Source organism: Chanos chanos, chromosome 8 (genome assembly GCF_902362185.1).
Source record: "Chanos chanos chromosome 8, fChaCha1.1, whole genome shotgun sequence".
NCBI classification, from domain to species: Eukaryota; Metazoa; Chordata; class Actinopteri; order Gonorynchiformes; family Chanidae; genus Chanos; species Chanos chanos.
In genome coordinates this window covers 19,045,022-19,064,846 of record NC_044502.1, presented here as the reverse complement: position 1 = coordinate 19,064,846, position 19,825 = coordinate 19,045,022, and the positions used below count along the sequence as shown (strand labels likewise).

The 19,825-nt window shown below is 42.2% G+C and overlaps 1 protein-coding gene across 1 annotated transcript in view; it reads left to right on the top strand.

Moving 5' to 3' along the window:
* The window catches only part of cacna1aa (calcium channel, voltage-dependent, P/Q type, alpha 1A subunit, a), a 103,879-nt gene that overhangs the window by 61,150 nt on the left and 22,904 nt on the right, over nt 1-19,825 (top strand). Inside the window, exons 29-41 of the mRNA XM_030782603.1 lie at nt 2,803-2,902; nt 3,300-3,460; nt 6,885-7,025; nt 7,242-7,443; nt 7,810-7,974; nt 8,380-8,490; nt 9,463-9,546; nt 13,425-13,541; nt 13,802-13,867; nt 13,986-14,083; nt 14,222-14,372; nt 14,726-14,853; nt 16,654-16,750. Of these exons, the coding sequence (XP_030638463.1) occupies nt 2,803-2,902; nt 3,300-3,460; nt 6,885-7,025; nt 7,242-7,443; nt 7,810-7,974; nt 8,380-8,490; nt 9,463-9,546; nt 13,425-13,541; nt 13,802-13,867; nt 13,986-14,083; nt 14,222-14,372; nt 14,726-14,853; nt 16,654-16,750 (1,621 nt within the window). The remainder of the gene's footprint in view (nt 1-2,802; nt 2,903-3,299; nt 3,461-6,884; nt 7,026-7,241; nt 7,444-7,809; nt 7,975-8,379; nt 8,491-9,462; nt 9,547-13,424; nt 13,542-13,801; nt 13,868-13,985; nt 14,084-14,221; nt 14,373-14,725; nt 14,854-16,653; nt 16,751-19,825) is intronic.

Genomic DNA, 19,825 nt, shown 5'->3' with positions numbered 1-19,825 from the left:
ATTTGAACCAATTGGTATTCGTGCCTCACAGGCAGACACATCCCATTGGAGATTTTTATCGTCATTTTGATCAACACAAGATCCAATCAAGCGCCCATTTATTGTCTGATCTGAGAGAGACACAGAGGTTTAAACTTCCTTTCACTGCCTCAAAACTGCCCAGCTCCCTCTTGGATGCCAGCAGTCATGGTGCCCTTAAAGTTTTTATCTATCAGAGAGCATAGTCTTACTTTTCCCAGCCTTCTGACTTCCAACATCCAGTATTTCTGACCCAGAGCTACATAAATATGACTGAACAGACGAACCGGTGGTGGTACTGCTACGATGCTGTTGTGTTTGTGTCTTATGGTTGCAGACAGCTCTGTGTTAGTCGTGTGTGTGTGTGAGTGAGTGAGTGAGCGTGTGTGCGTGCTTGCGTGTGTGCGAGCGAATGAGTGTGTGTGTGTGTGTGTGTGTGTGTGTGTGTGTGTGTGTGTGTGTGTGTGTGAGTGTGTGTGTGTGTGTGTGTGTGTGTGTGTGTGTGTGTAAGGGGTGCCCAATAGAGGCGGTAGGACAGATATGCAATAAGGCAGGAGGAACTATGGACATAGAACTTACTGTCACTGTGGCAATGAAACCACATGCAGATTGACAGTGATCTTTTTGCTTACAGTATTTTGATGGTTTATTGAACACTTAATCGTGTGTGTGTGTGTGTGTGTGTGTGTGTGTGTGTTTAAGAGAGTGAGAACTTTACTGAAGTTTCTCTCCAGTATTACACTAATAAATTACTGAAAGATGGGCCATGTCTTGTCTTAACTTTTACAAACTGATATATCAAGTGATACTATAAGTATGTGTGTGTGTTGACAAATCACAAAACGCACATTATTTCTCTCTTTCTCTGTCTTTCATATTAATGTTTTCCTCCTTAATTCCCCCTTTCAACGATGTCCCAGTATCTGTGCGTGTTGTTTCTGTTTGTGTGTGTGTCTCTTTCGCCCTCTCCTTGCTTCTGTCTCTCTGTCTTCTGACCTTCTGTCATCTCTCTGACCTGACTCATCTACAGGAGCAGCAGTGGGTAATGTCTCCTTCTATCTCTCTCTCTCTTTCTCCTATGTTTGCTCTTTATGCTTGTGCCGCCAATCACGTGGCTCTCCTCTCTTTCTTTTTTCACCGTATCATTCATCTGTTCATCAGTTCCACAGGTCACCAGACTCTTCCTCTATGTTCTCCCTCTCTTGTCTGTCTGTGGGCTAGTCCTAAACGGTTCTAGATCAGACTCTAAACAGTGCTAAGCTCAGACAGTGTGATGCCAAATTTGACAGTTTTGTACACTCAGCCTTGTCCATCATAAACACATTTGGCATCTTATGGCTGTCTATTTATGTGAGACTGTAGGCAACTGTACCTGCTGAGAGAACAGTATTCAACACAGCACAGCAAACCTGGGGCTTTGTGCTTCGTCCTTCAGGCTAAGAAAATATCCAGAAGCATTAAAAGATCCTTTTTTAAAGGGGGGAGGGGTTCCTCTTCGTCCTTCAGCAGATGGATGATGAGGAGGAAGAGGGAGAGAGGAAAGAGTAGCACTAGTTCTTAAGCAGAAATTGAGAATTTTAAGAATCATGTATTTGTTCATCTGCATCTAGAACTGCTACATATGATGGAGATTTTTTTTTTTACTAAGCATTGTGTATTCTATTTGATGTCTTACATTTATCTCAATGTTTGTAGTGTTTTCAAATAAGGTCATATCTTTGATTTTATAATGACTGTAATAAGAGCCTGTTCGATAAAGCCAACAGGTGTAATGATGCAGAGAAAGAGAAACAGAGATATTGGCTTAAAAAGCAGTTACTTCTGTCTCAGCAGCTTTACAGATGAACAGTCTGTGAAAAGCTGCTGTTCCACAGGAACAGCCTGTGAACAGTCAGACCATAACCCTTATTAATCCTGATACAGACTTACTGACTCATGGCACATTGCTGTAATGTAGTAAGACCACAGAGACAAAGATCTTACCACCTTCAGCATTCCACTACTAAACTGTAACCTTCACTCCGACATTTTTTAGACTGTGTATTACTGTATTTTTAAGCCTGAATTTGAAGTGACATCTCCACCATAAACTGTTCATTCTAAACTTCTCTTTGTTAGGATGAACTGCTGTTTTTCTTTTAGATTTACTCCAGCCCCTCACCCCACCATACTGAATGTGTTTCCCTCCATGAACTCTTAAATGAACGTGGAAAAAAAAAAAGAAAGAAAGAGGTTTGGCTGGGCATTTCTGCACTCTGGAATGCCTGGGTGAATGCTTGGCTCGGTTCTGTCTTGTGCTGTAAAGGACGGTGCTGTGAAACCAGCTTAGTTTGCTGGTTTGAAAAAGGCAAGCAGAGAGGGAGGGAAAGAAAGACAAACAGATACGGAGGGAGAGAAAAGGATAAAGATAAAGCATGCATACCCGCTGTGCAGTGGATGGAATCCAGCACTCAGGGTTCAGTGTAGCATGAGTGATAGCAATGTGTGTGTGTGTGTGTGTGTGTGCGCACTCTGTATGGGCATGGCTGAGAGACAGACAGACAGACAGAACCATGGCTGGCCACATACTGGTGAAATGCATCTCAAACTTTGGAAGAGAATTAGGTACAATGAACAATGGGCATGTTTGACCTCCACAGCTACTGATTCATTTAACAAGGTTTGCTGATGCCACCTGTAGCAAAATGTACCGGGTTAATGGCCCAGATTGGAAACTGATACCTGACTTTGCCCTGGCTTGGCCCTGCCGTTAGTGACCGTGTGTATGTTGTTGGAAACCTACAGAGGGAACAGTAAGGGGAAAGACATCAGTACCATCAAGTCCCTGCGTGTGCTGAGAGTGCTCAGGCCCCTGAAGACCATTAAACGCCTGCCCAAGCTCAAGGTACTGTCTCAGCCAGTCTCCTCCCTTCTCCCTGCTTCATCTCCCTCTGTTCTCTCATCCTTTCAAACTCAATGTTTAATGGTTTTCAGTGCTGCTGTTTTCTTTCTGTGCTTCTTTTATCTGTTGTCTACTGTTTGTTTGTTTCTGTGTTCAGGGAGGATTTTTTCTGACTCAGTAGTTGACTGTTTTAACTTTATCTCACAGTTTCTGGTGTTTAACTTATTATCACAGGGAACACAGTCCCCAGCCAGACTGTTCACTTGCTATTTTCTCATGTGCCAGCAGGCTGTGTTTGACTGTGGTTTTTTTATGTCCTGTGTCAGGCTGCGTTTTAGTGTGTTTATTTATGACTGGTGCCTGGTTATGTTTGACTGTGTTTGGTTTTCTCCTGTGCCAGGCTGTGTTTGACTGTGTGGTGAACTCTCTGAAGAACGTGCTGAACATCCTCATTGTCTACATGCTCTTCATGTTCATCTTCGCTGTGGTGGCTGTGCAGCTCTTCAAGGGCAAATTCTTCTACTGTACTGATGAGTCGAAGGAATTTGAGCGTGACTGCAGGTCAGCATACACACACACGTGCATACACACATATACATGGACACACACACACACACACACATACACATGGGCGCGCACGCAAACACATACATACACATACACACACACACACACACACACACACACACTCCATAAGGCCAATGATGATATCCACAAGCCACATCAGACAGGGAGTGTGTACAGAGAATATCACACTCACTCTTCAGTCAGAACAGATCGTTTTTATGTTGTCTCTTTGTGATTATTTTTCAGGTTCCCTATATTTTAAATGCTGACATAGGCATCTTCCTTTCTGATTATGATCTTAGTGTTTTTAATTAGCCTACAAAAGCATAGATGCCTCTTAGCTATACTGACTGTATCTAATTGAAACTAACATTGTCATGATAATTGTCACAATTTTTTTATCACAATGATAGCTGGAAAATGATCACGATAACTGCTTTTATCATGATAATTATGCTTAAGATGCAATTATAATACTTACACATTTTCACAGATGTTTCAAAAACAATTTTGAAGCTATATTGACAGCTGGTTGCCTGTTCACCTTCATAGTATAACATGATTTCATTACATGATTTCATTTACAATTACAATATTACCCACTTGGACCACAAAGTTCAAACTGTACTCAACAAATAGTTGCACAGTGTAACTATAAGAGAAACGAAACCAAAATTCCTAAGGAATTCCTAAAACTCTTGGGTAAACTGGATGAAAATTCATTTGAAGTCTTGAACACTGGAAATGATCTGGCCTACAAAAAAAAGACAAAAAAAAACAAAACAAAACAAACAAAAAAAAAAGCAAAAAATAGCAACAGTAACATGTGCGTGACTATTTAACTGAAATTCCTTTTGTAAAATAATACATTTCCATTAAACAAACCTATTAACCTATTAATTCTACAGTATCAGTGAGAACTTTTACTCTTGTTGCTGTCTGTCATCATTTGTCAGACATACTCCTAGCAGCATTCATTTAAACTGCTAGATAAGAGCACCATTCTGTTGACAATTAGTGGTGTTAAGTTGGTCTCTCTGACAGTTAACAATAAGACCCGAGGCGATGAAAAGCTTCTCTGGTGCTGGAATAGCAAGGTCCTTCTCAGGGAGCAGAGCTTGGTGTATTTGTTATCCACCAGATCAATGGATCACTTTCAATATCAAACTGAGCAATGGCTAGAAAAGCTGCACTTTTCAGCTTCGCCTTTTCATTCAGCGTATACCTTCTGTGCGTTACTGTTTTGTTCTTTTTGTGAACTTTGCACTGAATGTCAGTCAGAGTGTAAAAACCTGACCCATTGGCTGCCTTGGCAGCAGGGCATGGTCGTTATCATTACTTGTTTCATTTTATTACTGCTATCCTCATGTGCTATCATTTCCCTCTTCACTGCAGCAACAGTTAAATCTTACTCCTCTTTACTCAAACTGACATCATGAAAGTGAGCATCTGACAATGTACTGATGTGGAGAATGTCTTTGAATCTTTCTGGAATCAGTTTGAATGGTTTGCTTCAGTTCTTTAACCATGGCACAGTCACTTGTTATCTTGAGGGGAGAGTATAGCATCAAGGTCAGCCAAGGCTGGGTAAGTACACAGTGACATACCTGTCACTGCTAAGGGTGTTTATGAATTCATGGAGAGGGGCAAAAACCGCACACAAATGCCAAAATATGGCAAATGTCGTTGTTGCCAGTGTGAAGCTCCACAGCTTTAGTCCTGAGCAAATACAGAAGACAGCTGCTTCCTGCTCCAGAAATCGCCTTTCTGTGGCTTCTCTGGATCCCCATTGTATTGGTTGGGTCCTGTGTCAGAACAATTAACAGAGAAAACATTTGGACACTCAGTTGTATATGAAGCTCTGAAAATGTCAGCTACATTTACGCACATTTCAACTAAACTGACATTGCAAATGACAGGGTTAAATTGAACTAACTAACTAGCTAAAATTAGCAGACCTTTGTTTACGGATAGGTCCGAGGTGAAATAACTGAGATGTTGAAAGCCAAGAATGTCAAACGTTTTCTTGTTGTTTGAAGTATCGATGGTAGTGCCAGCAACAACTTTCTCACTCTCTAGCTTCCATTCCTCCTGTAAATCAAGCACAGCTGAAGCAATGTTCTCTGTGTGGTTACTCTCAAAATGCTCTGTGAATCTCATGTAGCTGTTGAGTGCCTGGGAAGACCACAAATCTGCTCTAAAGGAAAAACAGCCAGCCTCCATTAGACTGCATCTCACAACATGTACATAATGTAGACCATTTGTCACCTACTCCTTAAACACATTTATGCCAGGAAGATTGGTTCTTCAGGTCAGTGTCTCAAGCAGCGTCTATAGTCTCTTCTTTTCCGTGCAGTTAAGTGACGTCATACCCTTATACTATCCGAAATCCACTACCCTTATGGTGCTTCACTGGAGCTTCAGTGGAGATTCACTAGAGATTTGCTGGAGATTCACTGAAGTTTCACTGAAGTTTCACTGGAGCTTCACTGGACCTTCACTGGAGCTACACTGGACCTTCACTGGTGCTTCACTGGAGCTGCTATGCTGTGCAGGCTTTCTTTGTTCTAACAGCACTGCAATGATTTTCATGCAAATGAATGAACAAATTGGATGTATCTCTTCCCTTGCACGGTACAGCATTCTTACATGTACAACAGATTGCTCTCATTCTACTTTCGTCATCAGGGTTAAGGTCAAAATACTACCAGCCAACGGATTTGAATTCTTTGCAAAATCTCACTCACTTTGACCTGGATCTGTTGCACTCCTTCATTATGAGTCTTGGCACAGCTAACATTATGACATCTTTTATGTTTATGGATCTGACTGACAATTATCATGCGATTGTTCCTGAACATTTCTATCTAATGACTGGATTGCAAAAAACATTTGCATGCTATAAACTGATCCAAACTGACTTGAATTCAGTAAGTTGAACTAAATGATAAAGCAAAATGCGTTATCGTGTTTGTCACGGATTGTAATTATCACAATAATGTATGTTCATCAATTATCATGACAATGCCAATTGGAATAGTTCAATGTAAAAGATGAAGTTGTGTTAACCAAGATGTTCTAAAGAGAATGAGTCATAAATTTGTGTTCCATACAGCATCTGGGATATTTTCAAAGGATGAACAGTTCAGTACTGTCCATTTGGCTTGACAGTGAGCAGTTAGAAAAATGATCCACCAAAAGTGTAGAACTGATTTACACTCATGGTAGTCCGTCTTATAGAAATCTCAGGTACACAACCTTATTTCTCCAGATGCTTAATTGTTCTAATTGTTTTCTCCATTAAAGCCTTTTTTTGTTAATTGTGGGTACAATCACTTCAGTATGATCTCTTCATTATCAGTTTGATGAGTAATAAGCAGTTTTCAGAACTTGAATGCACAAACTGTGTTGTTCCCAGGGGAGAGTATCTGGTGTATGAGCGTGATAACGAAGTGAGGGCGCAGAAGCGGGAATGGAAGAAATACGAGTTCCACTACGACAATGTGCTTTGGGCCCTGCTCACCCTCTTCACTGTTTCAACTGGGGAGGGGTGGCCGCAGTGAGTACAACTCCTCTCTCTCTGCTCTCTCTCTCTCTCTGCTCTCCCCTCCTGCCTGCCCCCCCCCTCTGTCTCTCTCTCTCTCTCTCTGTCTTCCCCTCCCTCCTGCCCTACCCCCTTTCTCTTTCATGAATGTTTGAGTTCTCCATAGGCTTTGAATGACACCTAGATCAGCCAATATCACAGATTTTTCCATCTTCCTCCGCCTCCCCTCAGGGTGCTCAAACATTCAGTGGACGCGACTTATGAGAACCAGGGCCCGAGCCCAGGCTATCGCATGGAAATGTCCATTTTTTACGTAGTGTACTTCGTGGTCTTCCCCTTCTTCTTTGTCAACATCTTCGTGGCTCTCATCATCATCACCTTCCAGGAGCAAGGAGACAAGATGATGGAGGACTACAGCTTAGAAAAGAATGAGGTGAGCTGGGCAGAGAGAGAGAGAGAGAGAGAGGGAGGGAGGGAGAGAGAAAGAAAGAAACAACTAGCTGTGTTTAGTTTTTATGTACTTTATATAATGATGCCATCATTTTTTAATAAGTTAAGCTCCTGATTAATTAATAGTAAATAATTAATTAATGTGCAGAAATACTTCCTGGCTGTTTTGAACAATAAGAACAAGTTCATGACAGAGCTCTCATACAAACTGTTACCATAGTAACACAAGCAGTTTTTTATCTGTAGCAAAAATCAGCTGAAAGAAGTTGGATTTTGTCACCATTCTTGTCATTTTTGTCTTGTTTGCTTTGGTTTTTTATATTGTTATGAAATAACCGTGTGTTTTCAGAGAGCTTGTATCGACTTTGCCATCAATGCCAAACCTCTGACACGTCACATGCCTCAGAACAAACACACCTTCCAGTACCGCATGTGGGAGTTTGTGGTCTCTCCGCCGTTTGAGTATACCATCATGGCCATGATTGCACTCAACACCATCGTCCTCATGATGAAGGTGGGTGCATGCAGCCATAAGACTGCCTCACTTTGGCTTTCCATACTCTTCCAGATTAAAAGAAAAAGAAAAAAGACATTTTTGGCCAGTCTCCCAAAGCACAAAGTGATATCACGATGACAGCGAGAAGAGATCTTTGGCTCTGTGTTTCTCTGTAGTGCAGTAGCTGGTTCACTCTCTGCTCATAGACTGTCATTAGGTTCTTTCTCTGTAGGTTCATCCAGTGGAGCTGCTGCTCCTAAAAGAATTTCCTCTCCAGCAAACCAACGTACTGAAAGTCTGTGTTCTCTCTGTGTTGGTGTGTCCCTACATGTCTGTTCTCTTCTCTGTGTTTTGTCTGTGTGTATGTGTGTGTCTGTGTGTGTGTGCGTGTGTCTTTGTGTGTATGTGTGTGTTTGTGTGTAGTATGACGGAGCCTCTAAGGTTTATGAGGATGTTTTGGCCTATCTCAACATAGTCTTTACCTCGCTCTTCTCCATGGAGTGTGTCCTCAAGATCATTGCCTTTGGAGCACTGGTAAGTAAAGGTGGCTCTAATGTGTGTGTGTGTGTGTGTGTGTGTGTGTGTGTGTGTGTCTGTGTGTGTGTGTGTGTGTGTGTGTGTGCGTGTGTATGTGTGAATGTGTGTGCGAGTGTAGGGGTATGAAAAGTAGTGAAATGTTCAGAGGGAAAGAGAGAAGGCTGAGATGTGGAGATATTGCTGTGAGAGAACAGACAGAAGTGGAGAGAAAAGAAATGGCAGTAGTCAGCTAGAATTTGTGTGGACATCAGGAAAGGCAGAACGAGACAGAGGGGTGGCGGAAGGAGGAGGAAAGAGGGAGGGAGCTGGAGGACAAGTTGAGGTGATAAAAGAGTGTCTGTGTGTGTGTGTGTGTGTGTGTGTGTCTGAGAGAGAGAGATAGAAAGAGAGGGAAATAGAGTGAGCAAGAGTGAGAGTCGTAATCATGAATGCGGGATGGTGTGGGATTAAGAAAGCAAGCGAAAGCAGACAAACACACACACACACACACACACATACACACACAGATGATGGGGAGCAGTGAAGCTGCTTGCCATGTTGCTGGTGTCGCTGTGCAGCTGGCACTCACAGTCGTCTTAATGCACTGTTTTACTGCGGGCGCTCACCAGGCATAGCACAAAAGCATCTGTGCCCTGTACCCACAGGCATCCACCATCTCTGTGTCACACACACAGAGAGAGACAGAGAGAGAGAGAGAGAGAGAGAGACAGAGGGAGAGTGGGAGGGGGAGGCAGAGAGAGGGAGAGGGAGAGGGAGAGGGAGAAGAGAGGGGTGAAAGAGACAGTAATCATCAGAGTGCTTGCTCTCAGTTTCTGCATATATATATATATATATATATATATATATATGTGTGTGTGTGTGTGTGTGTGTGTGTGTGTGTGTGTGTGTGTGTGTATGTGTCTGTGTGTGTGTGTGTGCCCTCCTTTAGCCTTGTTGACTGACTCATACATCTCTCTCCTGTTACCACAGAACTACTTCAAAGATGCCTGGAACATTTTTGACTGTGTGACTGTGCTAGGCAGTATTACTGACATTCTAGTAACAGAGCTAGGGGTAAGTGTACTGCAGAAGAACCACCGTCTCTGTGTGTGTCTGTGTGTCTGTGTGTGTGTCTGTGTGTGTGCAAGAGAGAGAGACTCCAGAAAATCTCTCTGGCTGTTCAGTCAGGCATGAGGAGCTTGTAAAAGCCTTACATAATTGTCCCAGTTGATGTGTGAACCCAATCAGCATAGAGCTGGTGTTCACAGCACAAGTGCCTTAGCCTTCAGGACACCCTGGCATAACATCTGTCTATCTATCTATCTATCTATCTATCTATCTATCTATCTATCTATCTATCTATCTATCTATCTATCTATCTATCTATCTATCTATCTGTCTGTCTGTCTGTCTGTCTGTCTGTCCACCCACCCCGTATATCTACCTCTCTGTCTCTGTTTCTCTCTCTGTTCATGTATATTGCTCCTCAGTCCTCACACAGGTGTAGAGTTGATTCTGTAACCAGCTCACACTTAAATGATTTAAACCTGTGGTTGACTGCAGTTATCTGTGTGTGTGTGTATGTACGTGAGGGAGGGAGAGAGAGAGAGAGAGAGACCATGTGTGTGTGTGTATGTGTGTGTGTGAGAGAGAGAGAGAGAGAGAGAGAGAGAGAGGGAGGGGGAGAGAGCTTATGTCTGTTTCTCTGTCTGTCTTTCTCTGTGTCTGTCTTCTTGTATGCATACAGTATTTCTTTGATAAATGACCTGTTGGTTCTTAGTACATCAGTGACACCTGGTGGCAAATCAGTGTACAGATGTGTTGCTTTTCTGACTGTTGTATGTGTGAATCCAGGTTAAACAACATAAGAATACAGTTCTGGCTGTGGACAAATCATAACGTGTTATGGTGTCATAATTTCTTTGCCTGAGATTTTGAGTAGATCTGCAAAATATCAATTTTTCACATTTCGAATTATTTATTTTTCATGTTAATGGTGGTTAGTTAATGTTCGATAACATAAGCTAACCTTTCTTGACACTGGCTAATTGTGGTTAATGTTAGTTACGACTAACTAACATTAGCTAACATTAGTTAACAGCTGCAACATTAGCTATATGTCATTACTAAACACTGACTAACATTAGTTATTATTAGCTAATTTTGACTAACATAAATTAACTAATTACTTTACTTCTAATTACCATTAACATTACTTAACATCAGCTGTCATTGGTAAACATTCGTTAATGTTACTTAGCATTAGCTATCATTGGTTAACGTTAGTTAATGTTAGTTAACATTAGCTAACATTAGTTAATATTAACAGTGGGCAGAAAGGCAATACTTCCATCTCTCTGTAATAGTAAGCTAATATTATTTTCTTAGCTGCTGTTTTTCTTCGACCAGTCTGTTTGCGGTTGACAGTTTTACTGAAATATGTGCTTAATGATTGTTTATATTTATATGTTTTATCTTTTTTTTACATGCTTCCTTTACACTCTGCTTTATTGGTGGCTACGCCCTCTGATGAATTCATCCAATCAAAATGAACCATGAAACTCATGTGTCCATTCATGACCTGGCCTGGCCAATCACACTGGTTTTAAAATGAACCTCCAAAAATGCTGCTATAAACCATGCATCTGCAACATCTACATGTAGATGGTTTGTAACTTTTTGGAGTTTTTAATGCATCCATATACTTATGTGGCTGACTGTGATGATGATGATGATGATGATGATGCATGTGCTTCAGTGCTTGTCAGACTTTAACCCTGTTTGCTGGATGATGTATACCTCTCAAATGACATGCAATGTGTACATGTGCTGGTACATACACTCTGTAAGAAACATACACACACACACGCACACACACAGACATGCACACGCACGCACACACACACACAAACACAAACGCACACACGCACACACAAACGCATGCGCGCACGCTCACACACACACACACACACACACACACACACTCACACACACACACACACACACACACACACACACATACATGCACACACTGTGTAACTGCATGTGAGAGGGGGGTTGGGATAAAAAGAATGTAGTGCAAATGGTGTAAGTGTTTGTGCATGTTTCCCACTGCATGTTTACAGCTGTTTTTGTTACCAAGCAACCAGCCCTTCAACTGACAAACATGTTAAAGAATGAAGGGCCAGAACACATGTACCTGTTTGACACAAGACAACACAGACACACTAAAGAACTAAGACAGGCGTGTTTCAAATCATAAAGAACAGGTAGTGGTTTAAAGATACACACATGTTTATGTTTATGAAGCACACACAGACACCCAGTCAGAGAAGACTCAGATGCCCTGAGAGCGGGGTGCACTCTCAGGACGTGGGCCACGCTGTGATGTCTGTGCATGTGCATGCTATGCTTCCTGTCTCCCTCTGCCCTGCTGTCGGCTTAAATGACTCTAACGTGAGGAATCTGTACATAAGGTGAAGATTAGAAAAAAAAAAACACAGAGGCCCAGTGATGGAAGGTAAAGGAAAGCGAGTGAAGCCTGGCACTAGATACTGAACGGCAAGTTTCTTAACTGAGATTTTGCCAAAACCACAAAAAGTTTTAACACGAGGGAAACTCTCCTTCTGTTCAGTCCACCCCACAGACAAGTTGAAATAAAGGCTCCAGTGACGGTATCCCTTTTACTGGACTGTCTCTCTCAGGATGACAGCTCATACCTCATAGTTTTACACTTGCTATTTTACAGCATAGTGGGGACATTTTTCTTCCCAACAAAAAGAAGCCAAGACTTAATGTAACATTATTACAGTAGTGCATCTCTCTCACTCTCTCTCTCTCTCTCTCTCTCTCTCTCTTTTATTGAACAAAATACTGCTTAGCCACAGTGTATTTCAAATCCGTGTTTAATCTATGGGTCATTACTGTGATTTGATCCAGTGACAAGTCCTTTAACCCAAGTTCCTTTCCCTTCACTGGTGCACTCTCTGGTAGAGCTGGGTGGTAGAAAAAACAAACAAACAAAGAAGTTTACCAAGACTGACATTGTGGATCTGTTACCTACTGAGTTACTCAAGTTTGAGTAAAACCCTCAAGGGTTTTTGTGACACAAGGCATGTATTCAAGTAACACAAACTGTAGGCCAGTTTAGCATGTAATAAAGCTTACGCTATATTAAGAATTTCCTGAAACTGATCGTTTGAATATCTGATATCATAGTCTAATGTAGATCAGCCTGAAAGAGCTCACTCTTTTTCCTGTCTGTAAATTAAACAGCCACATCTTACCTCTTGCAAAAAAAAAGTTACAGCACTAATGAAAATTTTGTAATTGTCAATGCATTTGTTGATTTCTGAGGCAAAACTGAAAATATATTTTCTTTTAAGGATTTTTAGTCATATCACCCAGTACTACCCTGTAGGTCACTGTACCTGATAGCCCGTAGCTTTGCCATGTGAACCGGCATGCCAGCTCTGAGTAGCAATCCTCCACATAACAACCAGTGTATTTGTCTGACATGGACAAAAACAAACAAACTAACCAACTCACTAACTCACTAGAGCAAGTTGTGCACTCTCTGCTCCCACCGGATCAAGAACTGTCAAGTTTTGCTGCCTATATAATTTGCCTGCCTTTATTCTCTTCTCTTGTCTGTCTACGTTGAGCTCGTCTTGCATTTTGGTTTGCCTCTGTTTGGCCTTTGGTTTTTTTGGACGTTTCTGTTGGGGTCTGTAAGACCCATTCGGTTGGCCTGCTCGTTTTTTACTCTTCCATTAAAACACAGAACACACTTCTGACAGTCTTCTTCCCCTTTACCCATGTCTTTCCTGTCTGGCATCTCTTCTCTCTCTCTCTCTCTCTCTCTCTCTCTCTCTCTCTCTCTCATCTTCCCCTCCTTTTTCTCTTCTCCTCCCTGCTCTCTCTCTGCTCTCTCTGTCATTATGGTGTTGTAGGATAACTTCATAAATCTGAGTTTCCTGCGACTCTTCAGAGCTGCCCGCCTCATTAAACTGCTTCGACAGGGTGAAACCATACGCATCCTACTCTGGACCTTTCTCCAGTCTTTTAAGGTAAAAACACACACACACACACACAGATCCATGCCTTAAATTAAATTTCAACTAGCAGTGTTCTGTTCAAAATTTACTACAAATAAGATAAAAATGGACAATAGACAAATAAAAAGCTTTACTTTACTTTACAATCTATATTACTTTACTTTAAAAGCTATATTTACCACAGCCAGTCCACAGTGTGTGTAAACCTGACACACTCTAGACACACTGCACAGGCTCTAGCGTGTGTAATGTTGTGGGTGCTCTGCCTACAGGCTTTACCATATGTGTGCCTACTCATCGCTATGCTATTCTTCATCTACGCCATCATTGGCATGCAGGTGAGATTATCAATCAACAACAACAGTGACATGCAGACAGTTATTATGACTGACCTCTGATGGATTGAACGGAGATGTTATGGTAGCAGGCTATGATGTGATGGCTTGTGATCCACAGCTCTTTGGGAACATAGCGATCGAGGAAGATGGAGACAGTGCAATTGACTCACATAACAATTTCAGGACCTTCTTCCAAGCCTTGATACTATTGTTCAGGTGTGTGATCTGTTTTTACATTTTTGTCAGTCTGTTCTTAGCAAATTCAGTTTCTTGTATTGGTCAACAGGGTTAATACAATTCTGCATTTGTGATGTGTGCGTGTGTGTGTGCGTGTGTGTGTGTGTGTGTGAACAGGAGTGCGACTGGGGAAGCTTGGCATGAGATAATGCTGTGGTGTTTGGGAGGGAAACAGTGCGATGTATTGTCGGGTAATAAAGAGAAGGAATGCGGCAGTGACTTCGCCTACCTCTACTTCGTCTCCTTCATCTTCCTCTGCTCCTTCCTGGTGAGCACTCCTTCCACCACTCTTTCCCTTTATTTGAGATATTTCATCATGTGACGAGCCCTTTGGCTTAAGTATTCAAATTGTCTTCTTGTCATGCCCACATTAAAGCACTAATGAGTGGTACTGCAGTTTTCAAATATAATATAATAATTATGAAATGAGTGTGTGTGTGTGTGTGTGTGTGTGTATGTGTGTATGTGTGTGTGTGTGTGTGTGTCTGTGCATGTGTGTATGCGTGTGTGTGTGTGTGTGTGTGTGTGTTTGTGTATGCCTGCACACGTGTGTGTGGGGGGGGGTCTCTTTCTGTGTGTATGTGTGTCTGTATGTGTTTATATTTGGGTTTTTTTGTCTAGATGCTGAATCTGTTTGTGGCTGTGATCATGGATAATTTTGAATATTTGACGCGGGATTCGTCCATCTTGGGTCCTCACCATCTGGACGAATACGTGAGGATCTGGGCGGAGTATGATCCAGCAGCGTGGTGAGTGTAAACACACCAACACATATACTCAAACACACATTCCAAAATTCAATTCAGTGTTTCTTTGTCGCTAAAACAAATTTGCTAAAGCAGACTGTAATCCATATGCACATCACTGAAGCAGTATATGACAAGAGAGAAAAGTTAATAATCAGTTTACAACACATTAAATACATGCAAGCTTTCTACTCAGTGTGTTCAGTTCTTGAGAGGGTCTTTTTGGTATCAGAGTGGATCACACTGTCTAAATAGGCAATATTTAATATCACATTTGTCCTGTAAATAGTCACTAGGTAAATGGACTGTAGGTTTGTTTTGATGTTTTTATTTGCTGTGGTCACAAACTTCCATGGAAAAGCGCAGTTGATAAACTGGTGGATTTGTGCGGAAAGGAGCATTCAGGGAGAAGTTTCAGACGGGAGAAGTTGTGTTCTCTACTGAGCCTGTTGGCACCCACCTTTAATCCCATTTTACACAGACAAGCATGTTTTTAATCTGTTATTTACTTTATCAACTATGTGCAGTTTTTTGCAGAGAGTGGAAACGCACAACTGTTGCTGCTCTTAACAAGCACATGGACACAGACAAAGATACACATACACACACACACACACACACACGACCCACAGTATCAAAACAGTCACTATACTGATAGCAGGTGCACATACACTCCATCACTCCACACAAACATGAGGACCAGAGTACAGTGGGGATGAGAGGTTTTCTGGTCATGAGTCCACGGTTGCCACAGGCCCCTGCAAAGCAATGCATTTACTGCAGAGCAACCATGTCAGAGTGCAGGCTGAGGAGGTGGAGATCATGGATCTAGTCTTCTCAGCAATCCATCCATCTCCCTCCGCTACTCCTCCTCTGTTCTCCCTCCCCCTGTCCACCCCCACTCCCCTCTGGAATACTGCATACTGAGGGAAAAGAAAAACTTACTGTGACAAACCCCTTTCCTGTTGTCTACCCGACACGCTAAGTTTACGAGTATCTGCATTCCAGTGCCTGCCACCCAGAGGCTGTACCCTGTAATGGACTGTAGGGGGCGACAGACAGTAGCACTGCAGAGGTTCAGGGAACAGAGGGACAGATTGTGAATTTAGATGGAAGGAAAAAAAGGCAATGGGACAGATGGACAAGGCTTAGATGTAGAAGAAAGGAAAGGGAAGAGAAGTACAGTTCTTTTTCTTTTTTTTTCTTTTTTTATTCAAGAGATGGAAATATCATAGAGGCAAGGAGGAAGAGAAAAGAGAAAGAAAGAGAGAAAAAAGAGAAGGGGACTGAGGATGCAGACAGTGCGTAAAGTATGTAAAGTGTAAAGTATATAAAGTGTAAAGGGGACTGAGGATACAGACAGTGTGTAAACTATGTAAAGTGTAAAGTATTTAAAGTGTAAAGGGGACTGAGGATACAGACAGTGTGTAAACTATGTAAAGTGTAAAGTATTTAAAGTGTAAAGGGGACTGAGGATACAGACAGTGTGTAAACTATGTAAAGTGTAAAGTATTTAAAGTGTAAAGGGGACTGAGGATACAGACAGTGCATAAAGTATATAAAGTGTTAAGTGTATTAAGTATAAAGGGCTCAAGGATCAGTCCACATGGGTGACGAGCAAATGAAAAAAAATGTATGCGTGTTTAATTTGTGTGTGTGTGTGTGTGTGTGTGTGTAATTTGTGTGTATGTGCGTGTGGTTTTGCTGTACTTTCTCCTGTTCTCTGTTTTTTGGGGGTTTTTTTTCTTGGGATTGTATCTGTTCCTCATTGTCTGCTCTAACTTTGCTGTATTCTTCTTCCAGCGGACGCATTCATTATAAGGACATGTACAGTTTGTTGAGAGTAATCGACCCCCCACTGGGCTTAGGCAAGAAATGTCCACATAGGGTGGCCTGCAAGGTTTGACTTCCACTACACCAATCTAATAGCACTCTATAGCATCCAGAGAATGGAATGAATGTGGCTTTTATTCTTTTGATTTTGGACTTTTTTGGACGACTTTCTCTCTTTTTTCTTTCGGTTTGTTTGTTTTGTTTTGTTACCTCCACCATTTCCTCTTGCATTCTGATAAGAAAAAAGAGAATGTGTGCAGGACAATGCAAACACTTGAAGAAGCATGAAATGTGCACCACTCTGAATCAAAGCAAGCACTCCCTCACCCCCCCCCCCCAAAAAAACTCCGCCCGCAGAAAACTCCCATCTAATAACAAAAAATAATAACAAATCCGCCATCGTTCTTGTTTTTGTGTTTGTTTTTATTTTTTTAGTTTTATTTTTTGTTTTGGATGTGTTCCCATGGTTAGGCCTGGTCCAGACCAGAGCCCCTGCATCGTTCTGGAGGGGTGGGACAGAAACTGCATTGACATTATAAGTATCATTGTAAGCGCCTCCAGCAGTGGGGCTTTTTGCCTGTTCCAAAGCCCCCCTGCTCCTCTATGCAAGCGTGGCCACCCTGTTTGCATAGAATGGTCTAAGTTTTATTATTTGACAACAACAAAATAAAAAACAGTCAGACCTGAGTCTTTCCTTCCTCCCGTTCTGTTCCTCCAGCCTACAGGTAGACAGACAGACCCAGAGTTCAGGTCAGCCACGTCTCTGCAGTGTAACACTCCTCAAAGAGCCCAAACCAAATAACCTTTTTCTGTTCTGTTCTCCTATTCCCACCCCCCCCACCCCCTCTCTCTCTTTCTGTCTCATTTTTTTTCTCCTCCTTCTCTTCTCCCTCTCTCCCCCTGTGCCCCACCCCATGCCCGCCCTGCCCCGCCCTGCCCTGTGTGTGCTGGTGTGGGGGAGCAGTGGCAGGATCAGTTGTTCTGATTTGTATGAGATGCTCAGACATATGTCTCCGCCATTAGGACTGGGGAAGAAGTGCCCGGCACGGGTTGCCTACAAGGTAGAGGGTCTCCGGAGTGGGCAGCGCTGTGTTTGTACCGTTTTTTTTTCTTTTTCTTTTCTATTTTTGGTGTCGATATCCTCTTTGTTTTTTGTTTATTTTTTTAATCTCCTCCTCTTTCATTTTCTGATGGAGGAGTCCACTGTGGTGCTTGGTGGATGGTGATGGAGTGATGTAGGTTGCGCCAGTCAGGCCGATCCACAGGAAACAGGGACACGGAGGCCCTTCTCGATGCTTTTACACCGCACGACAAAAAACCCCCGAAACACACACACACATACACACACACGCGCATGCACACACATGAAACATCTCTGCTCGGGTGGTTTGAACAACCAGTCGGTGAGGTCAGTTTAACTGAATCACTTCACATTGACTTAAAGAGGAAGTGACTCTAAATTGCTGCTCTTAGCATGGTTGTACATTAAAGCAAATGACGATGCTTCAATGTATTCTTCTCAATGTCTAAAACCTTACATACATATCCAGAAATATTACTGGCTCTCTGTAGCTAAGATGAGATATGTATTCTGACAAACACACATCCTGACACACACACACTCTCACACTCAGTAATATACACTAAGCGGTGTGCGTGTGTAGCAGTGCTGGGAGGGGCCAAAGGAGTTGAGTCCTCTGGGTCCCTTAGTCCTGTGGATGGCATTGTTTAGGGATTTATATATTTATATCTCTCTCATGTACAGTATATTTGACTTGTCTCTGTGGAAAAGCTCTGTGTCTCTCTTCTTTCTCCTTATCATGATCCATATGCCAGTACACACACACACACACACACACACGCACCACACGCACACACACACACACACACACACACACACACACATACAAACACACACACACACACAGACACAACACACAGTTCTGTACTGGATAAGATGTATAGCAGATAGATTATACAGCAGCAAGCTGAGGGTCCGCGAAAGGATCCAAGTTTATTTTGTTTGTTTCTTTATTTGTTTGTTTGTTTTGCCAACCAAGATAGCGCTGGTATATGTTTTATTTCCACCAAAGCTTTTGTTATCTTCTGTCAATGCAGTTCTAATCTGTTTCCAGAACCCCCTATTTCACCTGCTGAACTCTGCAAACCTTTCCAAACCCCTCAGACCCACCCCCATCATCCAAACCTTTCCAAATCCTTCAGAACACCCCCTCCCATCACTCACTCACTTACTCACTCACTTTTTTTTTCTCTCTCTTTTAGCACCTTCCTTTTCATTATTCACCAGCTGTTGGTGTACAGTATACCACTCTGTTCCTTCTCCTCCTGTCCTCTAAATCAGTTCCCTCCTCTCCTCTGCTCCTCCCCCTTTTTTATTTTGGTCCTGCCAACATTACCCCTAGAACTCCTCCTCTGATCTTAGACCCACTGCCCTCTGCCTGTCTACCACTGTACCCTGCCTTAGTTCATCTTTCCTGTTTCATCCTTTTTCCAAACTGTGCTGGTCATTTTATTTCACCTATCTCAGCTGAGTATGGCCTTTCTCCTGGTTTCCATGGTGATGTGAGTTGACACTCTTTATTGAGCTCGATTCCCTTTCTACCCCTTCATTTCCAGTGTAGTTAGAGTTCTTTCTCTTTCTCTCTCTCTCTCTCTCTCTCTCTCTCTCTCTCCTTTACTTTGTGCAAGGCTAAAATTAATGAATAGCCCTGTTTCAGTCACTCCCCGTTTCCCTCGTTTCCTATCATACCAAACAGTTAGGCCTTCAGTTACAAATGTTGCTTAAAGGACATGACCAGACCAGCTTGCTGTGGTAGAACTTTCTTTCCTTCTGATCTGTCTTTCTCTCCTTTTTCTCAGTGAACAATCTTCTTGCATTTTTCCTTTGGTTCACCACTCTCTCTGACTCTCTGACTGTCTCTGTTCCTTCTCTTTGCCTCTTTCGCTTCAAAATATTCTCAACTCCATTTACACCTCTTTGATAGTCAAATGCATTTTTAAGGACTAAATATGAGCCCTTCAGCTGAAGGCAATTTAGAGAATTTTCCATTTTCCTCACAAGGTGCTCAGTACAGCTACATCTTTTTTCTGCATTTTTCTTTTTTGCTCATTTGTTTTTGTT